General features: G+C 36.6%; 1 protein-coding gene across 13 annotated transcripts in view; it reads left to right on the top strand.

The window, feature by feature from the left end:
* GPHN (gephyrin) overlaps positions 1–21,020 on the top strand; it is a 339,571-nt gene that overhangs the window by 192,986 nt on the left and 125,565 nt on the right. For all 13 annotated transcript variants that reach the window (XM_067295581.1, XM_067295579.1, XM_067295576.1 and 10 more), the window contains 2 exons: positions 10,812–10,906; positions 15,895–15,961. In XM_067295581.1, coding sequence (XP_067151682.1) covers positions 10,812–10,906; positions 15,895–15,961 — 162 coding nt within the window. The remainder of the gene's footprint in view (positions 1–10,811; positions 10,907–15,894; positions 15,962–21,020) is intronic.

Genomic DNA, 21,020 nt, shown 5'->3' with positions numbered 1-21,020 from the left:
TAGCTGACCAGTTATTTTTTTCAAACAAAATACAATTTATTTATCCAGTGGTATACAGAATTGAGTGCATGAACAGAAATCCTAAAAACTAAGGTCTCTCTCAAATTCTTCTACATTTCATGCAAGTTTTACTAATTTCTAGTGTTGTTCAACATTGGTGTTTCCTGGAATGAAAAAGACAGAGAAAGAAATGCAGTTCCTTTGGATTCCTTTGGGTCCTAGTGATGTTGTTTCCTGCATCATCTTTATGAGAAGCTGCTATTATATCACCTTCGCTCTTTGCAGGCAAGAGGCAGTCTATAACAGTAGAGTTTTCTTTTGAATTCTTAGGCATAAGAAATATGGATTTACTAACCTGGCTGGAACTTTTGTGTTTTTTTTTTCAATTAATAGCTTGCCACATTTTTAAGACAGCCTATTATTTTCCCCAGAAATAGTTTATATCTGTCTTTGTTTCTTTTTCTACTTAGCTTTTTTTTTTTTTAAGGATTTTATTTAACTCTTTAATCAGACACAACAATATTGGGCAACTAAACTTAGGTGCATATGGTATCTCTGTTATTCTGAATTACTGTCTCTTTTATCCGTATACATTATGTGGAAATACTGCAATTTAACTTTTTTCATAAATTAATCTGCCTGTTTAGACTTATGATTTTGATAGGTGCTTCTCTGAATGTGAACCACATTGCTGTGACAGTGAGCTACTTAGCATTTATTGCAGGAGTCCAGATTTATCTGCATTTTAAATATACAGAGGAAAGACTGACTTCTTCCCTGTGCCTGTCTAAAATTTAATCTGTTCTGCCTTACCAGTTGTTAAAAGCTACAGCTTTCCACAGTGATCAACTTATACACTGCTAGTATAGAAATCAATCTGCTGAAAGTTTCCACACTTAATGAACTGTATTTAAAAATAAATAAATAAATAAATAAAAAGCTTGCTACAAAGTTTATTGCTGCCACTTCAAGCACTGCAGAAGTTAGGTCCAGATTGTCTCTGAAAGTGTGTTTGGAGCAGGGGGAGGTGGGGATGTGCTTATATACATACATACATAGCAACTATATTGCTGTAACTATCTTAGTGAAAAAATGCCTACATTAAAAGAACAGGTTTCAGAAGTTTCAAAGTTAAGAAATGAGCAGTTAGGAGGTAAAAGGATAGAATTTGTCTGTACAGTACAAAGTTGCATTAATATGAAAGTATATGAAAGATCGGTACAGCTGAGTAGTGTTATTAAATGATTGAACTGGTTTTACCTAGAATATGAAAGATACTGTAGCATCTTCTAAACTGGAAGGAACTAGTATTTTGTATGTAGAAATCAGTGTAGAAAAGATCTTATGAACAGTGAAATTAGGGGGAAACATTTTGTACTAGGCTTTGTTATATTATTATTATTAAATATTGTAAACTATTAACTATTATTAAACAGAACAATTAGTTAATAAAAAAATAAAATTTCAGAGAAAAAGGTAAGCATATTATACTGAATATTCCTCATTGAGAGTAGATTAGGAATTCTACTGGCTTGGATTTTGGTGCTCTGTACTGCAGCAGTTTCAACACAGTGCCCTTTTTTTTTTTTTTTTTTTCTAATAAGGTTTCTTTAGTGGTAGGAGATGTACAGTCACAGTGCATTTTCAAGAGCTATTCTAAGAGAGTTGAATTATATCTCTACGTTTTACTGTTTGCAACATTAAAGTCAAAAGGGCTAGTGTTAAAGATAATGAGCTGAAAGTGTTCTTAAAATAACAGTTCAGTAAGACCATCATGAATTTGTCCTAAGAGTATCAAATTCCATCTTCCCTTTAAAATCTCTTCATCCAATTATTTCCATGAGAATCTGAGAGAAAAAAAAAAAAAGTGATTTGTGCCAGGAGTTAAATAATCCTGTATAGTAAATTGTTTGACAGAATGTACAGTAGGTCACTTTGGCTTTCAAAATCTATTCAGTTCTATTGTTCAGTTCAATTGTTCAGTTCCACCAAGTACGTCATTCAGGTATATCTATATAAACAAGCTGTTTAGGCTCTGAACGCATATATTGTATCATTGAATCTCACTGAAGAATTGTTTTGATGAGTTTTTAGGTTTTGGCAAAGCTGCCTTAAAGCTTTTGTTGTTAGACTTTATCATGTACCTTAGGAGTAAGGATGCTATGGAAGGGAATCTTCGGAGAAAGTGAAGAACTTTTTGTACTTCCATGATATTGGAATTGTCATGATAAATTCTTGCAAAATTATCACTCAATATTCCATCCTTTACAGTGTAGATGATGTATTTTAGGAGGGCTATTTTGTTATTCTTCAATATTACATTGATTATCTTAGAGCTAAAATTGTTTGGAAGAGCTACTTCCAAGAAGAAACTCACTGGAACATTCACAGGCAATATTCGTATTTGACAGAAGGTAGCAGATTCTAGGCAACAGTAGACAATGCTGCTGCTGTTCTCAAGAGAAAAAAGTTCCACGTCTCAGCCTCAGCAGCAAATGCCTCAGAGTTAAAGCACTGCAAAAGATTTTATTTAGAGAAGTGAAATTGCAAATAAAGACTCAGTTCTTTCACTATCTAAGAGACTGGGCAGGTCCTTAGAGAAAGCAGCTTATGTTTCTGTTGGTGGATTTGTTCTTTGTGTGTAGTGATGAGGATCTTCAAAGAATAGGATCTTTTTTCTTCATGTGGTACTACTATCACAACTAAGCAAAGGGATGGGTTTGTTTCTCGTGTGTGGTTCTAGACCTCACCATCTAATATACTTTTTTACTATATAAGGAATCCAAAGTTGGCACTAGTTCTGTATGAAATGAAGCAAACTCTACCCTGACTCAGGTTTGATATAGATACATAATCGAAAAAACAGTACACATAATCAGAAGCACTATATAGGGTAATTTTTTATGAGACAGACCTCTCTATTTATCATGACATTAGTTAAAGCTGATTATATTATCAGTGGCATTTGTTGTAGAATTCTTATTTACACATTTAAGAACTTTAGCTCGTTTCTACTGTATGGTTCTGTGATTTGCTGAGAACAAAATTTGCACTTTTTTCCAATTTCTTAATTTTTATAGAATTTTGAAAAAGGTGTGATGAACAATGTAGTTTCTTACGTTCTGTAGAGCAGTTTGAAGTAATTGAGGGAAAAGTTAAAAGAATAGTAACAATAAATAAATAAATTGTAACAATGTTTCTGTAATAGCAGAATTGTATCTCTTTCTTTACTTTTCCATCAAATCTTCAGTTCAAATACTCTGTCTTTTGACACTGGCTTAACACACATCATCATCCAGCTGTAAAATAGCATCTGGCGGGCTGCATAAATCTTCACAGAGCCTAAATGCATTCCTCATAGCGTAGAAGAGCATTTCGTAAGTGTTTTATTTGCTTGGTTAACTGTTTCTAAAAATGATTATTATTTTAGTTTTATCACAATGTATGGGGGTGAGCAGTATCATAAAATTAAAATCAGTTTGTATGGCTTAAATGTTTTATACACATTTACTACATAAAAAATATGTTTATTTACTATATTAAAATTATGTTTATCAAGCATAGGATAAGAAATTTGATTATTACAAACATTTAATATTTATTAGTGGTGGTATTGAGAAAGGCATATGGTTTTGTTGTTCAGGTGCAACCATTTCATTAACATTTCTATTAAGCAAATGAGGCAGGCAAATCTGTGAAGTTTATGTAAATCCACTATAACCAGGGTTAACTCAAAACTTAGAAACCTACAGAGGTGCGGAAACAGGTTACAAATCCAAGTTTTGCTTTTCTACTGTTTTCCTTTAACTTTTCAGCTTCTTTACTGTGTATAAAAATGTGAAGCATCTTCCCCCAAATTCTTTGCAAGTTGTAAATAAAAGTTAAACTGAGTATTGTGAAGGAAATCTGCTGAGTAGTTTGATTTCAATTGATGAAAAAAAAGGTCTTTAAGGAAGGTTACAATACATACTACTTTTTTGATTATCCTAATATACTCCCAGATAATTCTTTCCTTAAAAAATAATAGCATTAAGCCCAACTGCTACAAATTAAATATATATCTGGGTCATGCACAAGTCATTGAAGTGTTTTCAGAGGTACCTTGACCAGTTTCTTTTCATTTTCATATACATGGGGTAATTGTACTGACAGAACCATGTGCTGATATTGGCTTATAAACAAGAAGGATATTTGAATCATCTCCAGCCATCTCAGTCTCATGCCTTAGGCTTTAGATAATGATAAATTGTATGATGAATCCCACTGGAGAGAGTGAGGGAATTTGGAGAGGGCAGGGTACAAGCACAGAGAATCATAGATACAATGAGAAACAGAGAAGACAGAGTAGATTTTCTTTTCTATATTTCATCTAATTAACAGCAATCATTGTGACACTTGTTCCTCACACAGATAAAATCTGTAGGGATCCCTGTCATTCTGCAGTGTTTGGGATCTTGCTGGCAGCAGAGTCAATGTGAATATGCTGAGAATGCAGGCAAACTTCAAATCAGCATTCTTGTGCTCCAGAATTATTACCAGTGGAAGTGTCTTACTGGTGTGTGCAGATACACCAGTTTGTGGGTTTCAGTTTTGATTGGCTACATTAATCAGGGTTTCATCCACCTTTGGCTGTATGTAGATTTGATTTGGGAGAAGAGGAAAAGGGACATGTAATCATGTCACATAGTAAGGGAATGAGTACCAAACTGGCCACTGATAAGAGGGAGAAGGAGATAGAATTAGGCCCCTTATAATTTTAGACATGTTTTGTTTTAGACAAAACAAGTTCATAAAAACCCGAGAGAGCTTTCTGTGTATGTCATTAGGCATATGACACACATGGCAGCATTTAACATCAAAAAGACCTAGCAGGAACATCAAAATGGAAAATCACCAGACTCAGGCTGAGTTTGTTATTGTACAATTGGCAGAAGCCTGGCTAGTCGCTTAATGAGGAGGAACAGACACACATGGTGGAGCAGCACTGGTCTGATATCCATGTAGCACCACCAATCCATTGGGGTTTGTGGGCCCAAACATAGTGATGGGCACTTACTTTAGCCTTATGTCAGATGTTCTCCACTCTGGGAGCATGACACAGTTGACTGTTATGTACAGGCCCACATCATTAGTACTCAGTGATGACTTATTGTTCAGGAAATGATTACTGTCAGGCTATTAACTTTTAAGATACACGTGGCCAGAGGCATTGTTGTGGGAATAATCTATCAGAAGTCCTAGAATGACAGCAAACACCTGCTTCTGGGATCCATCCTCTCCAGATGCAGGATATTGGGGTGGGGAGTAAGAAAAATTCAAGGAAAGATAGCATGATGGTGAGAATTTGGGTGGCTTAAATCTGATGTTCATTTAAAAACTTTCCAGGGTATTGAAAGAAATGAACTGCTGCAACCTTTGTTTCTTACTGTACTAATAGAAAAAATAAGTAAGTGATTTTTTTTAGGCTGGAAGTTCTAGTCTAGATCCTTCTAAACTCTATTTTCTCCCCTGCAGAATAAGAGTAGGGAAGTAGAGAATAAACTGAAATAGCTGACTTGTGAATATAATTTACAGGCATATGTATTATCTCCAGCAGAGATGTACTGAATAACCTTGAAGAAGGTATTTCAGCTCCAAGCTGCAAGAGGCAGTTTTTGTTCCTAATGTATACACCCCTTACACATCTCACGGAAAGACGTAACTGACATTTTTGTTGCATATTTGACTGGTCTGTCCCCTTATTTCTTTGTCCAGTCATCTGAGATTTGACTTTGTAGTCTGTCACTTCTGTTGCAGGGGGAATATTGGTATTTGTTTAGTTAGGCCTTCCCAAGACTCCTGCTTTCAGTGTAAAGCTCAAAAATGCTGTAATCCATTATCTATGCTAATTCTATAGTCTGTTAAATATAAATTGTATGCAGATTTGCTCATTCATGAAATAATTTGCATAAACTCTTACATATGGAGCACCACAGTACTTTGTAGCTTTATTATATGCTATGCAGAGCCAGAGTTGAACTTTTCCAATATAAATAATATTTCTAACAGAGGCATTTTGGTCATCTTAATTTAATCAAATTTATTATGACTTCCCAGTCTCATATTTACATTTTAATTGAAAAGGTAGATGTATATTACCCTCCCAAAACTGCTGAAAGGTATATAAAATGTTTCAGATCATTACATACTAATAAGAGGTCAAACTTTGGCATATTTAATACCTGAAAGAGAAAGATGGGGAGTTTCTGAGCATTTGAAAAAATAGAGTCCTAGGTCTCTTAATCAGTCCGCAGTGGGTGTATCCTCCAGAAGCTGCCTGGGGGGGCTTCCACAGGTTAGAGATTGAACTAACTGAATTTACATGGAGGGAAAAAAAGGAAATGAAGCAGCAGAGACCTCTGCAGAACCAATTGGCAGTGAGCCATTTGTTAAGCAACCACAGCTACGTCAAAGATATCTAAAAATATATCAGTTGGTTTGGGAGCGTAATGCCCTAACTCCAATGAAAAGGCACTTTGAAAACAAAACTATGTTTAAAAAGATTTTGTGTTTATTCATATGGCAATGAACTATATAAGAAAAATTGCTCTGATAGACACTGTTACTAAGTACTGGATAGTTTTGTGCAATAAGTATTTAATTCTGTTAGTCTCTACTTATTCTCCTTCTCCTTTCTGAAGTAGAAATTACTATTTGACTGCTGGCAATCCTGTTGTCTCCCTGTCCCTTACACTGCTATCATATCCTGTCTCCTTTTTACTTTTCCTGAGTTTTTCCCTCATTTATTGTCCCTCCAAGCCACCATTTTCAGTCCTATTTCCACCCCACTCCCTTCATTCACTTGCTCTCACTGCACTCTGATCCTATTGCCTAGACTTCCTCTCTGAGATTCTTCATTTCCATATACTGCCTAGGCTTTCTTCCTACTTCCTGCGTTGCCTTCTGCCATCTCAACTATGACCCTCATCTGTCTCTGTAACCTCCTGTATTTCCATGCCTTTCCTAACTTAGGCATTTACCTCCAAATGCTTCCATTTCTGTGGAACCTATGTCTTCCACCTGTATCTTAAGTGCATCTGTCTTACTTGTACCGTCACCTTATGGGGGGGAAATTAGGGCAACTTGCTTACTGTCATTTTAATATTTCATCCAAATTTACTCAAGTAATTTTCATCTACTTTTAATACAGTCATTAGTCTCAGGTGTGAGGAATTAGATGAAGGCATCAGTATGATGACCGAGTGAAATTTCCTCCTCATTTTTTTTCCTTCTACCCACGGAGTAGTGTCATCATCACTGTTGTGACAGAGCCAGGAGCGACAGTCTAGATTTGTGATTCATTTTTGTGGAAATACTATGGCCCCTTGCAGCAGGCAAAAGCTGGCTGATGGTGAGACTACCAAGAACTCTGTGGCAGCATTTTCCCGCTTTATGTTTGTTAGTTTCATCTCAAACAGGGAAAATTCATAACCTTAATGCCAGTAGTAATGAGATTATGGAATGTCTTATAATTCAAAAACATCAATATTGTGAGACCTGAAATAAAATCATATTTATTTGTAGGCCTGTCAGTCTGTCACTCTGAAAACATCTGACTCCATTAATGTTAAAATATTTCAGTTCTGTTACTGTAATAAGTATACTAAGTTTCCTGTTTTTAATACACTCGTTATATTCTCCCTCTTGCACAGTGTCCCAAAACCCCAGTATCCTCTAATCCTGTCACTTGAGTAAATGAAAACTGAATTGTGATGCAGTGTAAGGGGCTTAGCTTCGGTAAGTCAGATACTTAGTAGCTTTGGTAAATCAGATACTTAGTTGATGATTTTTTTTTTCATAACTATCGTTGAAAGTGTCTAAAATTGCCCATGAAACAAAGTTTAACAATCTTAATTCAGCCCCACTAGAGTGTTGGTAAAATGTAAAGATGCTGAGGCACTATAATTCTTTAATAATTTGCATGTAGGTGAATATTGGCACCTGACAGTTAACTCCTGAGCTGAACACAGGTGAGAATATAGCTTGACATTTCCACCCTACGGTCTATCTGGGAAGGAATATTAGAAAAGCAACAGCACTTCAGTAAACTGTTCGCGGAAACTAACAGTTGTTATAGATAGACACAAAGTATCTGCAAATCATTGCAGCCCAGCTAATTTCATTCATTCTCATATATATATATGTGTGTGTGTGTGTGCGCGCGTATGTGTGTATTATAATTAAGAATGTGCTGCCAGTGTCATGCTGATTGCAGTTCCTATACACTGCACATTTTAAGTCATGTTAAGGACATGTTTTAAGTCGTGTTAAGGACATGCCAAGAGTGGATTCTCCAGTGGCTGATTTAAACAGCAGATGTCATTGTAAAAGGTGTTTACTTAGCAGCAGCCATTTTGATTAAATCTATCCAGTTAGGCTGCAAATATGAAAGCAGAACCAGTTCATAGAAGTCTGCCTGCAGTATTTGTAAACACATATATTTTGGAAGAACTGTATATAGAAGCTTATATTGAGGGTTATACTGCTGTTTGGACTTTCTGCCCTTTCATATTTTGCTGCTGCTAAGTGTATACGTTTTTAATAATCACATTGCCTGCTAGCAGTGACTTTTTGTGAAGGTCATTTTTCTTGTGAAGTTAGAGAATGGATTTGAATTTCATTGAAGGGCTCCTTGAGCTGCAAGATCATTGTTTATGGAACTCTTTTGCATCTTGTACTACCTTTGAAGCCTCTTTAGAATTTTAACTAATGATATCTTCAAAGTGTCACTGTGCTCAAGGGCAAAAAAAGAAATCTCAAAATACACTTTATATTTAAAACTAGTTTTGAATAGCTTTGAAGCATGGTATTAGCTGAAAATAAAAGACCTAGATATACACTCCCAGCATGTGCACACACACAGAATTCAGGGTATCACCTAGTTTTTCATTCTCAGCAAAGTGTCCCTACACCATTGCAATGCATTTTTCTTCTATAGTACAAAGATCACCAGGTATATGGACAGTCTTCAGAATTTTTAGTATGTGATTGATAATATCTCAGCAGGTATCTTTTAGGAATCTTCCTCTGTGGAGAGGTTTTAGTTTTCAGTACCTCCTACATCGTTTCTAGCCTGTTTCTTCTCATTTTCCTTTTGTGGAAATACAAACCCTAGGTTGTATTTATATGCTTTTTTGTTTCTGAATAGAAGATGACAGATACTAGAATCCACATGCTATGCTTGAAACAAGAGAAACTGTGGTCTCAGCCATTGAATTTAAGTTGTTTGGTTTTGTAAAAGTCAAAGTTCCTGCTTCCCACAAATGAGCACATGCTGAGTTGGCTTATAGGTAGGAGATCCGAAGTTTTACTTGATAGTTGTGCCTGATGTCTGCTGATATATTCCTCTAAAACATGTTAAATGTTAGTGGCAATGTATGAGAATATGATCAGTGGAATAGCTGTACTGTTTTGTTTTGTTTTGTTTTGTTTATTTCTTCCTGTAAAGTGTTCTCCTAGCCCTATAGCTAAGTATAGTGATTGACAGTTAGGACTCCTAGGTCCTTACAATGATGCCATTGGCTGACTCTGTTCTTCTTCTCTGTGACTTTGTATTTCTATTTGTAAACTAGGTATTTACAAAAGTACACAGATCTGATTTATAAAGTAATCTTCCCCACAAAACCATTTGTCTGTTTTTCTTCCATTTTATTCTTTTACTGTATCAAACTGCCAAGCAAATTTAGCTTATTCAGAGTGTCCTCGTATTTAAGATGTGCTTTTCTGTTGTTCCTTTTGATGGTTGTACCAGCAAAGCATGGTCATTTGCTGGATGTTTTACAATGGATTTCACAATTTTATGAGCATTGCTAACATCTTAGTTGCGCCAAATAATTTAGAACCTTGATTCAGAACATGAATCAAGATGGTCCAATGAACAGCTACTGCTGTGACAGAAGTGAAAAGACACTGGAAATTGTAACCTTCCTTTGAAGTGTTCAGTCCTAACTAAAGTTAGAGGTTGGGGGACTGTAACAGAATGCCTGCTTCCATTTGAGAAAATTTATGTTAGGAAGTAAGGACAGAAATTTATGCATGTCCCTGGAAGATAATTTCCCAAGTACTTCTCTGTGTGGAAAAGGACTAAAAAGACAAGAATTTTCAGACTATGCTTCCCAGCCTTTTGATGTCCACTGCATAGAGACTGCTTGTGAACAAAAGCCACCAGCCTGTTTGGAATCGCTATTTTGCTGACATGATCAAAAGGGAAGGCTTCAGCCTCTGCCCATTACCATTACCATTTTACTATTTTCCTGCCTGCCTGCTACATGGGCTTCCTTTTGCAATTTTTTTTTTTTCCTCTCTTCTGCTCAGACTGATTCACCCTTCTCATCCCTGGGAAAATCTCAACTGGAAAATGCAAATGAGATTATTGAGGAAAAGAAGACAGCAACATTTAGTATTCTCTTTGTATTAAGTCTTCTTTCTGCTTACTTCCCAAACTTTCTTCTGTTTCTGTTAGGGAGCTGTTGTTATTTGTGTGGTGTTGGTTAATGTTTCATACGTATTTAGGGTCCTGACCTTTAAAATTTTCTGTAGGAGTCTACAACAAATACAGCTAACAGTGCTTCTTCCCACTCCCTTTCTTTTCCTTGTTTTACACAACCAAGAGAAAATTCTTTAAAAGGTTTCAGTACTGAGAATTTATCATGGACATCTTTGGAGTCTGAAGCAAATAAAGGAGATATTCAGACCCCAAATTCAGCTGGTTTCATATTTTCTTGACCTTTTTGTTGTTTTCACTCACTTTGCTATTTAATCTTTGATTACAGGCCACTAAAGAAGTAATAGAGCGAGAAGCCCCAGGCATGGCCCTGGCAATGTTGATGGGATCACTTAATGTTACTCCTCTGGGCATGCTTTCTAGGTAAGAATATTTCTTTCAAAATATTAAGTGAACTATTTTCTTGGAAATACTCAAGGTAATGGAATAACTAGGCAGAAATAACGGATGACTGCCATTTTTCTCAAGACTAGAAGTCTTAACTTCAGAGAAGTGGTCAAATTCCAGGAATGGTAATTGCACTCTCTGCTTAAATTCCCTTTGGAGTTTCCATTAGGCACTGTGTTCTCCTGTATTTGCTTTGCCAAACTGTTTGTAATACTGATGCATGCTGTTAAACAGCTGTGTTTTCACAGAGCTGTGGCATTTCAGTGGTGAGTGAAGTATTCTTCTGTACATTGGTCATCAAGTACTAAAAGGCTTCCTTTAGCCAAAAAAAACCCAGATAAATGCAAATGTATTGTTTGGATGTTGTGTTTTATTCCAGTATCAGCAAAAGCTCCTTGATTAAGTTAAAAGGTATTTGATCCCATGCTTTCAGATTTTAGTACTTTAACTCCTGAAATTTGCTATTTCCCACTAAATAATTAGTAACTTTCTTTCACTGTTTTTGCTTCTTTTCTATCAGTGACATCTCTTGTTACCCTGTATTTCTTTCAGCAATTTCTCTTTGTTGTGTTCCTTGCAGATCTTCAGGGTTATGCTTCATTTTACCTATGATAGACTTAGTATCAATACATTTCATAAGTTAATTTGTTCTTGCACATTGTTTCAAGGTAACTAAAAAACCCAGTGACTCTTACAGTTTTTTTGATTTCTTATTGAATAATGGGGATACAACAACAAAATAATTATAGAAGTAATGAATAAAGAAGGGACTTGCAAATATATTTGATAAGAGGTGCTTGCATTTTTGATGAACATTTAGATGAGAGTTTTAGAGATTTGACAGGGTATTTTAAAACTTTTTCTACCACTTCGTGTGGGTGAAAGGGCAACATGACCAAGTTAACATCTTTGGATTCTGTCCAAAATAGCAAGTATTATCATTTTTATATCTGATATAATATTTTATATTATAGTTTGCCTTTATCTGAAGGGAAGGGATAACAGTGAGTGCAGCAGCAAGGAGAGGGAAGGTTAACTTAGCTATTCTGTTCCTGATTAAGAGGAGGATAGCTGTTTAGATGATACTGCATAAACAAGTTTGATTTAGGGGGTGGTATGGTCAGAGTGGCTAAAAGGATGGTTGTAATGGTAGTGGAACCAGAATGCAGGATTGCACCCTGACTCTTCTGTACATAGAGCAAGAAAATGACCCTTAACTACAGCCACTTTCAGTAGTCATTGAAGAGAATGACAGGACATAGCTTTTCTCTGAGTCTATACTGAAAATGTTTTACAAAGATACTGCATGCAATCATATTAGGCCTTCAAAACAATTTCCCACCAAAACCCCATATTTCAGGCCTAGAAGTAATCAGCATACAAAAGGCTCGTATTTGTATAACATTATTAAGATCATAAAGTCAAGTGCACAAAAATTGCCTAATTCCAGCATTATGGTTTCTTGTGCAATCTCAGCTCTGTGTGATTGCACGTATGTGTTACAATTCTTTTTTCTTTTTTTGTAGAATTCCTCTGCAAGTGTTAAAGCTAGATGGGGCAAAAATTTACTTTCTTTTGTTTGATTGTCATATGTGTACTCCTATATCATTTTTGCTGCTCTATATTCAGGATCTTCTCTGAATGCATACTTGCTTCTTCTGGGACTTACACTACTTCTTACTATAACCCATAAATTAGCTACAAACTGCTAATATATTTTCACAGAAAACCCTGTAAATTGAGGTCATTTTTTTATCCCCCTTTTACAATAAGAACTGAGGCATACATTGATAGAGGTCAAAAACATTCACTAATTTTAGGTATACAATTTGAGAAGTGTAGATTTTGATTTTTGAGAATACTTAGCATTAAATGTCACTTGTTCCAAGCTTAGCTCTCATTGACTTCATTTTGACTTTTGAATAATCAGCACTTCCACAAATCAGACCTCTGTGTGTCAAGCTGAACATACGGAAGTGAGGAACAGGCAAGTACTTACTATTTGTGAAAAGTCTGATTATGCAACTTGTCCAGCAGTACATAGAAATTTTGTGGCAGAGACAGTGTAGTTTTTGATTTTGCAGAGTAGCTTGCCAGCTGTGAAGCCAGGCTTTCTGTTACTGCTCACAGTCCAACCTGCCCAAATAAGACCAGTGTCTTGCATGCAATAATTACATTTCTTATGTAACCTTGATTTGTCACAGAAACATCTGGGAACTAAATGAGGCAGGTATGATTTAGTTTTAAAAAGTTATTGCACTAACTGCACATGAGTGAGACAAATTTAATGACATCAGACAGCTTCAGTTCTAGAGGTTCCTTCTCTTGCATAATATACTCTGCACCTTTTGTATCATTCTTATGGATAATTTTGCATGTAATTTCTTGTGCTTTTAAAAGGAAACAAAAACAAAAGTTGCATTATGCATCATCATTAAGCTTCTATGAATCACCCACAATTTTGGAAACATTAGGTCAAGCACATTGACTTTTATCACTTGAACTTACAGAAATTGTTATAGGTTATAAGTTGTCTTCCAGCATAGGTTACAGGTTGTGGGCCAGCATTAGGAAGTGGTACTTACTGATGAACGGGGAGCAGTGAGACTGTCATATTTTGGATTCTGTTCCAAGCTCCAGCAGGGAGTATCTTGGAGGGTCATAGAAGTTTCTCTGTGCTGGGAGTGTTTCCTTTTCTTCTCTGTGACCTTCGAACTGTCCTTGTCCCAGAATTCTCTCTTCACTTCACCTGATTCTTTATCCAGCTCAGCTCCCCTTGCCATTCTGGTCTTTACTGAGGCTTTTAAACCCACTCTCTAACTCCTTACCCACATATTCAGTTCTTCCCCATCACAGCTTCCTCCCAGAGAGGTTATGTTTTTTTCCAGTGCGATCATGTTCTCCTCTACCTCTGCATCAGACCTCTCTCTTTCTTCCCACATCCACTGTTTTCCTGTCTTCCCCCAGATGCTATTTTTCCTTTCACTCCCTTGCTTCTATTCCTATTCTTCTTTCTCAGGCTTCTCTTTTTTTTCTTAAAATCTGTGCTCTGTATCACAAGGCTGAGGGTGACAAGAGATACACAGCATCTCTCTCAAGTGTTCCTCATTTTGAGGAATATTGTTCATTTATCTCGCAAGTTACCCAGAAAGCATGCACATTCTGTGTTTTTTATATTGTGAGCACAAACAATATTTTTTGCAAGCCATGCAGTTCTTACTTGCTTTTACTTTCTTTTGCATGTTCTTGAGAAATTTTTGGCAGCTCCATTTCTGTTTTGAGCCACTAGATGTGATTGTTAGCAGCCTAAACTTCTCACTTGCTGGACAGTGGCTGCTGTTTTAGTCCTTTTTTATTCTTGGTGGTTGTACTGGTCATTTAGCTTATATTGTTCAAAATTACTTAAAGCAGAATAAAGAAGTCAAGAAGGAGATTATTATGTGTCAAACACCACTGTGAATAATTCCTGTTTCCCATATTTTGAATCTGTGGTAAGTTACCTCATGCATATGGAACTTGCTGGATTGGGTTGTTTCACCACTGTAGCCAGTGGAAAAAGTGCATTTCTGTAACTTAGGCTCTTCATCTTTGCATTGCAGTAGCACATTCCTATACTACCTAGAATTCTGTCTTAACTTGAAGGTACTTTCTTGACTTGGAGGTACATGTAAAAAGTAAATACAGGGAAAGAGAGGCTAGGGGTCAGGCAGTATTCAAGCTGACAGTTGAAAATAAGACTTCTCTCCTGTTCAGACTGGCTTGACTGTGATATCAGACATTCATTTTTGTGGCACAGAAAAAGCCCCCAAGCTATTTGATTGTGAACACTATGACAGTTGTCACAAGAAAACTTGTAACCCTGCTAGAAAATGCCATACTACAAATAAATGACATTAATCAATTTGTATAAGAAATCCAGGAAAGTTAGCCACCCCACAAACCATGTTCTTTGACTCAAATTTTCAGTCATGGCCTATCAAGAAATTTATTTTTCTTCATTCTGTCTTTGTTTATGGCTTGTGTTTTTATTTGCTAAGGAGATGGTTACATAATTTCTCTCAGGCTGTTCTTTCCATATCTGTGTAGTTTGCTTTTGTGCTTTTCTTTTTTTCTTATCCCCCATATCCCAGTCCTGTTTTTTTTTCACCTCTAGCTTGGTAAACAGTGCAGAAAAACAGGAGACACTATTTCCAAACTCCATACAAAAATCTTTTTTTGTTGTTGGTGGGTTTTTTGTTTGTTTTTAAGTATTTAGCTAAAAAGAACAGGCTATCTCTAGAAGGCCATAAAAAGAATAAGAACAGCACTATTCAGCACCTGAGTGTTTAAGTTCAGCCTTGTATCAAGACCAAAGTAATGTCCTAAAGATAAAAAAATAAAAATAAAATTTTACTACTTTGATAGCTGTTTTCTTCTTTTTTTGAGGGTGAAGAAAAGACTTTTAGGAAGAATTAGATTTGAATTGCATAAGTGTAATTTTCACTTGAGAATTACTTCCTTCTGTGTCTTTCTCATGTTGTATCTTTAAAAAAAAAAGAAATGAAATATTTGAATTAATGCAACCAGCATGACTTAGTATTTTTACCTAGCAAGCCAAACAGTATTTGACATCATCAACCATGTTGCAAAGGAACCATGTGTTTGAACAAATAGGAAATAGATCAAAGAATGTATTTGATGCAAATAAACAATAGAATTAAGAGACCACAGATGTAAATAAGATGAAAATCTTGCCAGTCTTTATACTGTCCGTTGAATGTCAGAATATGTCAGCCTTGTCTGATTCTTCTAAAGCTTCTCCTGAGCCATTTTATCAGAATATGATCAGCAAACATTCTTAGATATTGTAGATTGATCTGACAAGTGCTGATGAATAATAGAATTTCTCTTAAATGCTATCTTCATGTTTTTACAGTGGAGAAAGTTGTCTGCAAAAATTTCACTCCGTTTTTCTTTCTTTTCAGACCTGTATGTGGAATCAGAGGGAAAACTCTCATAATTAATCTGCCAGGTAGCAAGAAAGGATCACAGGTAAGAAGTGTTCATACTGATCTACTAATGAGGACCTATCATAAGTACCTCTTATTGTTTTGAATGGTAGAAATTACCTACTACAACAAATTTTACAAAAATTAATTGAAATGCCTATTCATATAACTGAAAGCATCGTCACTCTCAGTCAGGGAAAATGCAGTTCCAGTCTGATTGAAGGTGCTATGCACAGGAGAGCATTACATATAGTGCAAGAGAGTGCTAACTGTAGCAGACAGTGCTAATGAAAAGGATCTAATGGTCTCTTATACTTCCTCCTTCTTTTCTAGTCAGTCTGTACCTGATTTCTGTCTAAAACTTCAAGGATGCATTCTTTTCCACACAAAAGTAAGAGAAAGTCCTTGTGTATGATAAAACCTGCTGGAGTATGAAGAATACTCCCAATTTTGGTCAGAAAGATGGAAAACCAGAACATCATTTTTAATAACATAAGGATTTTTTTAATCTTTGGTATATAGATATCAGACTTTACACTTTATGCACTTTGTTTTCTTCTTGCGTTTTGCTCAGTTTGGACAGGGAAATTAGACTTTCCGGTTTTTTGCATGCTTACTTTCTGGCAGTTTTATATTACTCACACATGACATTCTAAGATTTCATTATTGCATAAAAATAAGGATTCTTCCTTTACTTTACAAATTTATTGCTATTTACTACTGTTATTATTATTTACTACTATTTTTAAAAGAATGTAAAAATGTGAAAATGAATTTAGAAAGTTAGGAAAACATGCAGGTGAGAGTTCAAAGTGGACGATATCAACTCAATTTTGTATTTCTCTGTCTCTGAAGGATAGCCTTCTCAAACCTACACATACTTGGTATAGATATGGATTTTCAGTTGACATGGGAAAGTCTGTAACCTTTCCAGTGTGTGCAAATGTCATGTCACCTCCTTTTTTCCCTTATTATTGGCGCATGGGATTTTAAGGTAAAGTACGTCTGCCATTATTTAAATTCAGCTAATCATCTGATAGAACAGATCATTTTGCCATATGAGCACTTCTCAGTTGCATGGCGGCTTTGCTTTTGACTTCCGTTTGTCTAATCCTAGTTTAGATGTGGTTGACAGAGACCGTTGATGCCAGATGTACCATCCTCACATGGCTTCCTCTAGCGGTGGCTCCACAACTTAACCATCAGCATCCCACCAGTGTCTCACGTAATTTCACCTGGGATCCACGATCTGTCCTCATAAGCACTGCCACCTCCTTCTCACTTACGTGCCATCTCCCTTCCTTTTGGGAAGAAGCTATCTCCCTTTAACCAGCCATGGCTATAAATCTTTCAGACACTTAGTCCTCAACACTGTAGTCAGCATCTGTGCCATACAATTGCACTTCTGCTATTTGTCACTTTCTGCTAGGAATGTAACTACTGGGTAGTCACTTTCCTAAGATCCCTGTCATGCAGCTCTGCTATATCAGGAAGTAAGAGTATTTCCTAGCACTGAGAACCATAAAACATGTTCCCCTATTTTACAGAGGATCAAGGTACTACAGTAAGTATGTTTTAGTATAAAGGAGAAAATAATGATAAGAAAAGAAAAAAGAATTGAAATTTATCTTGGTCTTGAGAGGAATAAAGGCCTTATATCAATAAGTTCAAGTACAGAATGATAACTCTAGCCACTGCCATCTCAGCTATTCAAGAAGGATCATTAATACCTCTTGATTTTTCTGATGCCCATTTCCATATTGCCATATAGGCATCCAACAGGAAATATTTATTCTTCATATTGAGCAGGAACTTCTGTCAATACAAGGATCTACTGTTCATTCTTTCAGCAGTTCAGGGAATCTTCATCAAGGTGCTTGGTAGTCATTGGCTATGTCAGCCATTTTGGGGGAGAATAGTCAGAGTTAAGGGTGAATGTCCAGGTTTTGAGTTAGGTACTTTGATAAAAGAAATTAAGGAATGTGGGGAGATGATAGACATGCTGTCAAGGTGCAGCCAGGGTGCACAACTAGAGGTCAGAACTACAGGGTGCGGTATGGACCGTATCTGCCATAGTGGCCAATCTGATGAGGTTTGGGGTTGCTCTGTAGCTGTTGCAGAGGAGTGATGCACTTCACTCATAAGAGGGAAGCAGCACTATGTTTATTGTGGTTAGATAGCGACTTAACAAAGTTCAATCGTAAATAAGAACAATTTAACGAGGTTCGATTGGCAAGGTTCACTCAGTTATTTACTGCTTGAAGGACAGGGTCAGATGCATGTGCAACGGAGACCCTCCCGTTGAGTCACGAGGTTCAGACTGGACCCCCTTGCTTTCTAAACTCCTTTGGAGAGCAGCCTAGGTGCGGCTGGATCCAATCCTAGTCTCAGACTTGGTCAACGGTTTATGTCTAAGGTATTATGTGCGCAATTAGTCAGAGATATAACTCAGCAAAGTTTCACGAAGTTCACAAAAGTTCAGCATGCTATTAATCACTTACCGAGGATCTGTCGCGGGTAAGGAATCTCTCAACCTCGAGGAGTAACCCTGAGAGGCGTCCCTGCTCAAGGGGAGGTTCTGCAGTGCAGCCTGCTGCCATGCAGAAGAGCTCAAGGGGGTCTGGGCTGCCCCCTGTTTATGGGGGGGGAGATGATTGACTCATAGTCATATTTGCATACTAGACGGCCTTAGTAGGTGCATGCTCAACTAGCCCCCACACACGTGCTGTTTGCAGGGAGGTCAGGTTGAGGGGGAGAGAACATGTTGGGGGGGGAAAGGAGCACACCATCACAGTACCTGTACATGGATAACTGATTGCAAAAAAGCAAATAAAACTACAGTTCTGTCCATATCTGTAACCATTCTCCAACTTTTCAAAAGCCTTTCAAGATTAGCACCCAGAGTTGCATCTCATTCCTAGCTTGTCCATAGAGTTCACTTGAATGGCATCAGTCTCCGTAGCAGCAGTCTTTCTTCTCTAAGAGAGAACTCAGATAATACAAAACCTCATTCAGTGCCTAAATTTCATCCCTCCTTTCCACAGTGAAATCTGGCCTAACACATTTAGGATACATGTCAGCATGCATGTTTGTGACACTTCTTACCAGATTACATCCTCAAGTTTAGAAGCTTCACATCAGACTTTCTTTTTGAAGTGTATAGCTCTCAGCCTTGAGGTAATAATCACCTGACTGATCAGGTTATCTTTGATTCACCTTTTCAACTCCTTCCAGATAGGTCCCCTCACATTAGGATGGAGTATTCACTTAATTAGTCTGACAAGTTTGGGGTAACTGGCCCTCCAGAAACTTCATGTCAATATTCTGGAATTCTGATTAGTATGAAATACACAATGTTTTTTTCAGTCTTGCTTTATTTGGCAAATGCCAAATGCAGTATACTTCTGTATTCTAGTTCAACAAGCAAGATGTAGTGTCTCATCATCTACAAGGAAACAGTAGCTCTCAGAAATTGTGCATGAGGTGATGCATACATGGTCTCTATTTGGGGTATTTTGAAAACAGTTTGCTTCCTCCTAGACTAGGAAAGGAACAGTCAGGATACTCCAATACTCACAACTTTTATAGGAGTTTTGGATGACTCTTTCACTATTACATGTTAATTGAAGGTGTTTGTTCTGGTGCAATCACTTCCATCAGAACAGTGGAAGAGATCTGGGCCTGGCTGTTTGACATCTCTTCGACAATATTATTTTAGAAGCTCTTCCTGTGGAACTCCTGAACATCTTCCAAGAGTGGTTACTGAATTTCAGCTTAATTAGGAGAGAAAATTGCCTTTCCCACAGCAAATTGCTTCTAGGGCTGAGATTTTTCTTCACAAATAAACATTAGGAGGATTCTTTTTGTATTAGTAAGACTAGATCTTTCCAGTGGTCTTTCTGCCTGTGTGGTTGGCTGATAGATCCAGAAAATCAGCCTTCTCGGCACATATACTACTAACCAGCATAGTGGGCTATAAAACCTGATATGAAACTGATAAGGTAGATCCTCCATCACTCATGAAAACACAGTGGTCTTGATAAAAGATGTCTTCACCATCTTCATGCATCTAACAAATGCATACCTGAAAGTCTATTGACATCTTCTGAAAATGTTACTCAATCACAGAGGACACAGTACTAATGTGATATTTGGCAGAGCAGTCCTGAAGTCACTGTTTGCTTGAAAGACAAACATCTAGAGAAATATAAAGAATGTTTGTGTGCTGTCACCTGGAAGTAGAGGAAGAAATGTTTTTTAATGCTATTATTATACGGAGTAATCACAGTTTTTCAGATGCAGTGTCTACATGTTTCACTTTATGGAGTCTTTAAGCCCTTCCATGATTCTGTGATTCCTTAGAGTCTTTTTAGGAAATCTGATGAGATTCTGAAATTGAAATGAAATTAAAATATCATCAAAACATGCACCAAGCATGAAGGAGGGTGGGGCATGGGTATACCTACTTGAAAGTCTTTCAGTTATGAGTGGCAAGGCATATGTATGTACATACATGAACCCACCAATGGGCTCCACATCTCAGAGAACTGGTTTCCTGGTAAGTAGATTTTTTTCTGAAGTCTATATCTCTTTTGCTGAATTATGAAGGAGATAAAGCAGTCTACAGTCTCTGGCCATTTTTATTATGTTCAGTAGTACTCCTAACATGCTAGTTAGAGAAAAAGTTGTCACTTTCTGCCCTGAGGCATTCAGACAATGAAGGTAGATAAACTGTATAGAGAGGATGAGGAAAAAAAATGGAAAATGTAAATAAATATTTTTAACAATAATTTGACATATAAGTAAATAATAAAAAGGTAATTCTGCTGGAAAGAAAAAATATTGTATGATTTCATTATATAAGCAAAATTTGTATAAGCTCTTGATTATTTGTTGCTGTCTTGCTGTTAATCTGTTCTGTCATAATTTATTTTAATATAAAACATCTTAAGAGTGTGAGATTTCAGCAGAGATTTTTAAGGCATATAGCAGAGAGAATTATTCTGTAACAGGCGGGATCTCAGGAACCAAATAGGTAGGATAAGTTGTTACCAGGAATTTCTCTCATTAGAATTCTCTCTCTTTTATGACTTGCTAATTTC

This window comes from Apteryx mantelli, chromosome 4 (genome assembly GCF_036417845.1).
Source record: "Apteryx mantelli isolate bAptMan1 chromosome 4, bAptMan1.hap1, whole genome shotgun sequence".
Classification (NCBI taxonomy): Eukaryota; Metazoa; Chordata; class Aves; order Apterygiformes; family Apterygidae; genus Apteryx; species Apteryx mantelli.
The sequence above is the reverse complement of the archived record's forward strand: the minus strand, read 5'-3'. Positions and strand labels throughout refer to the sequence as shown.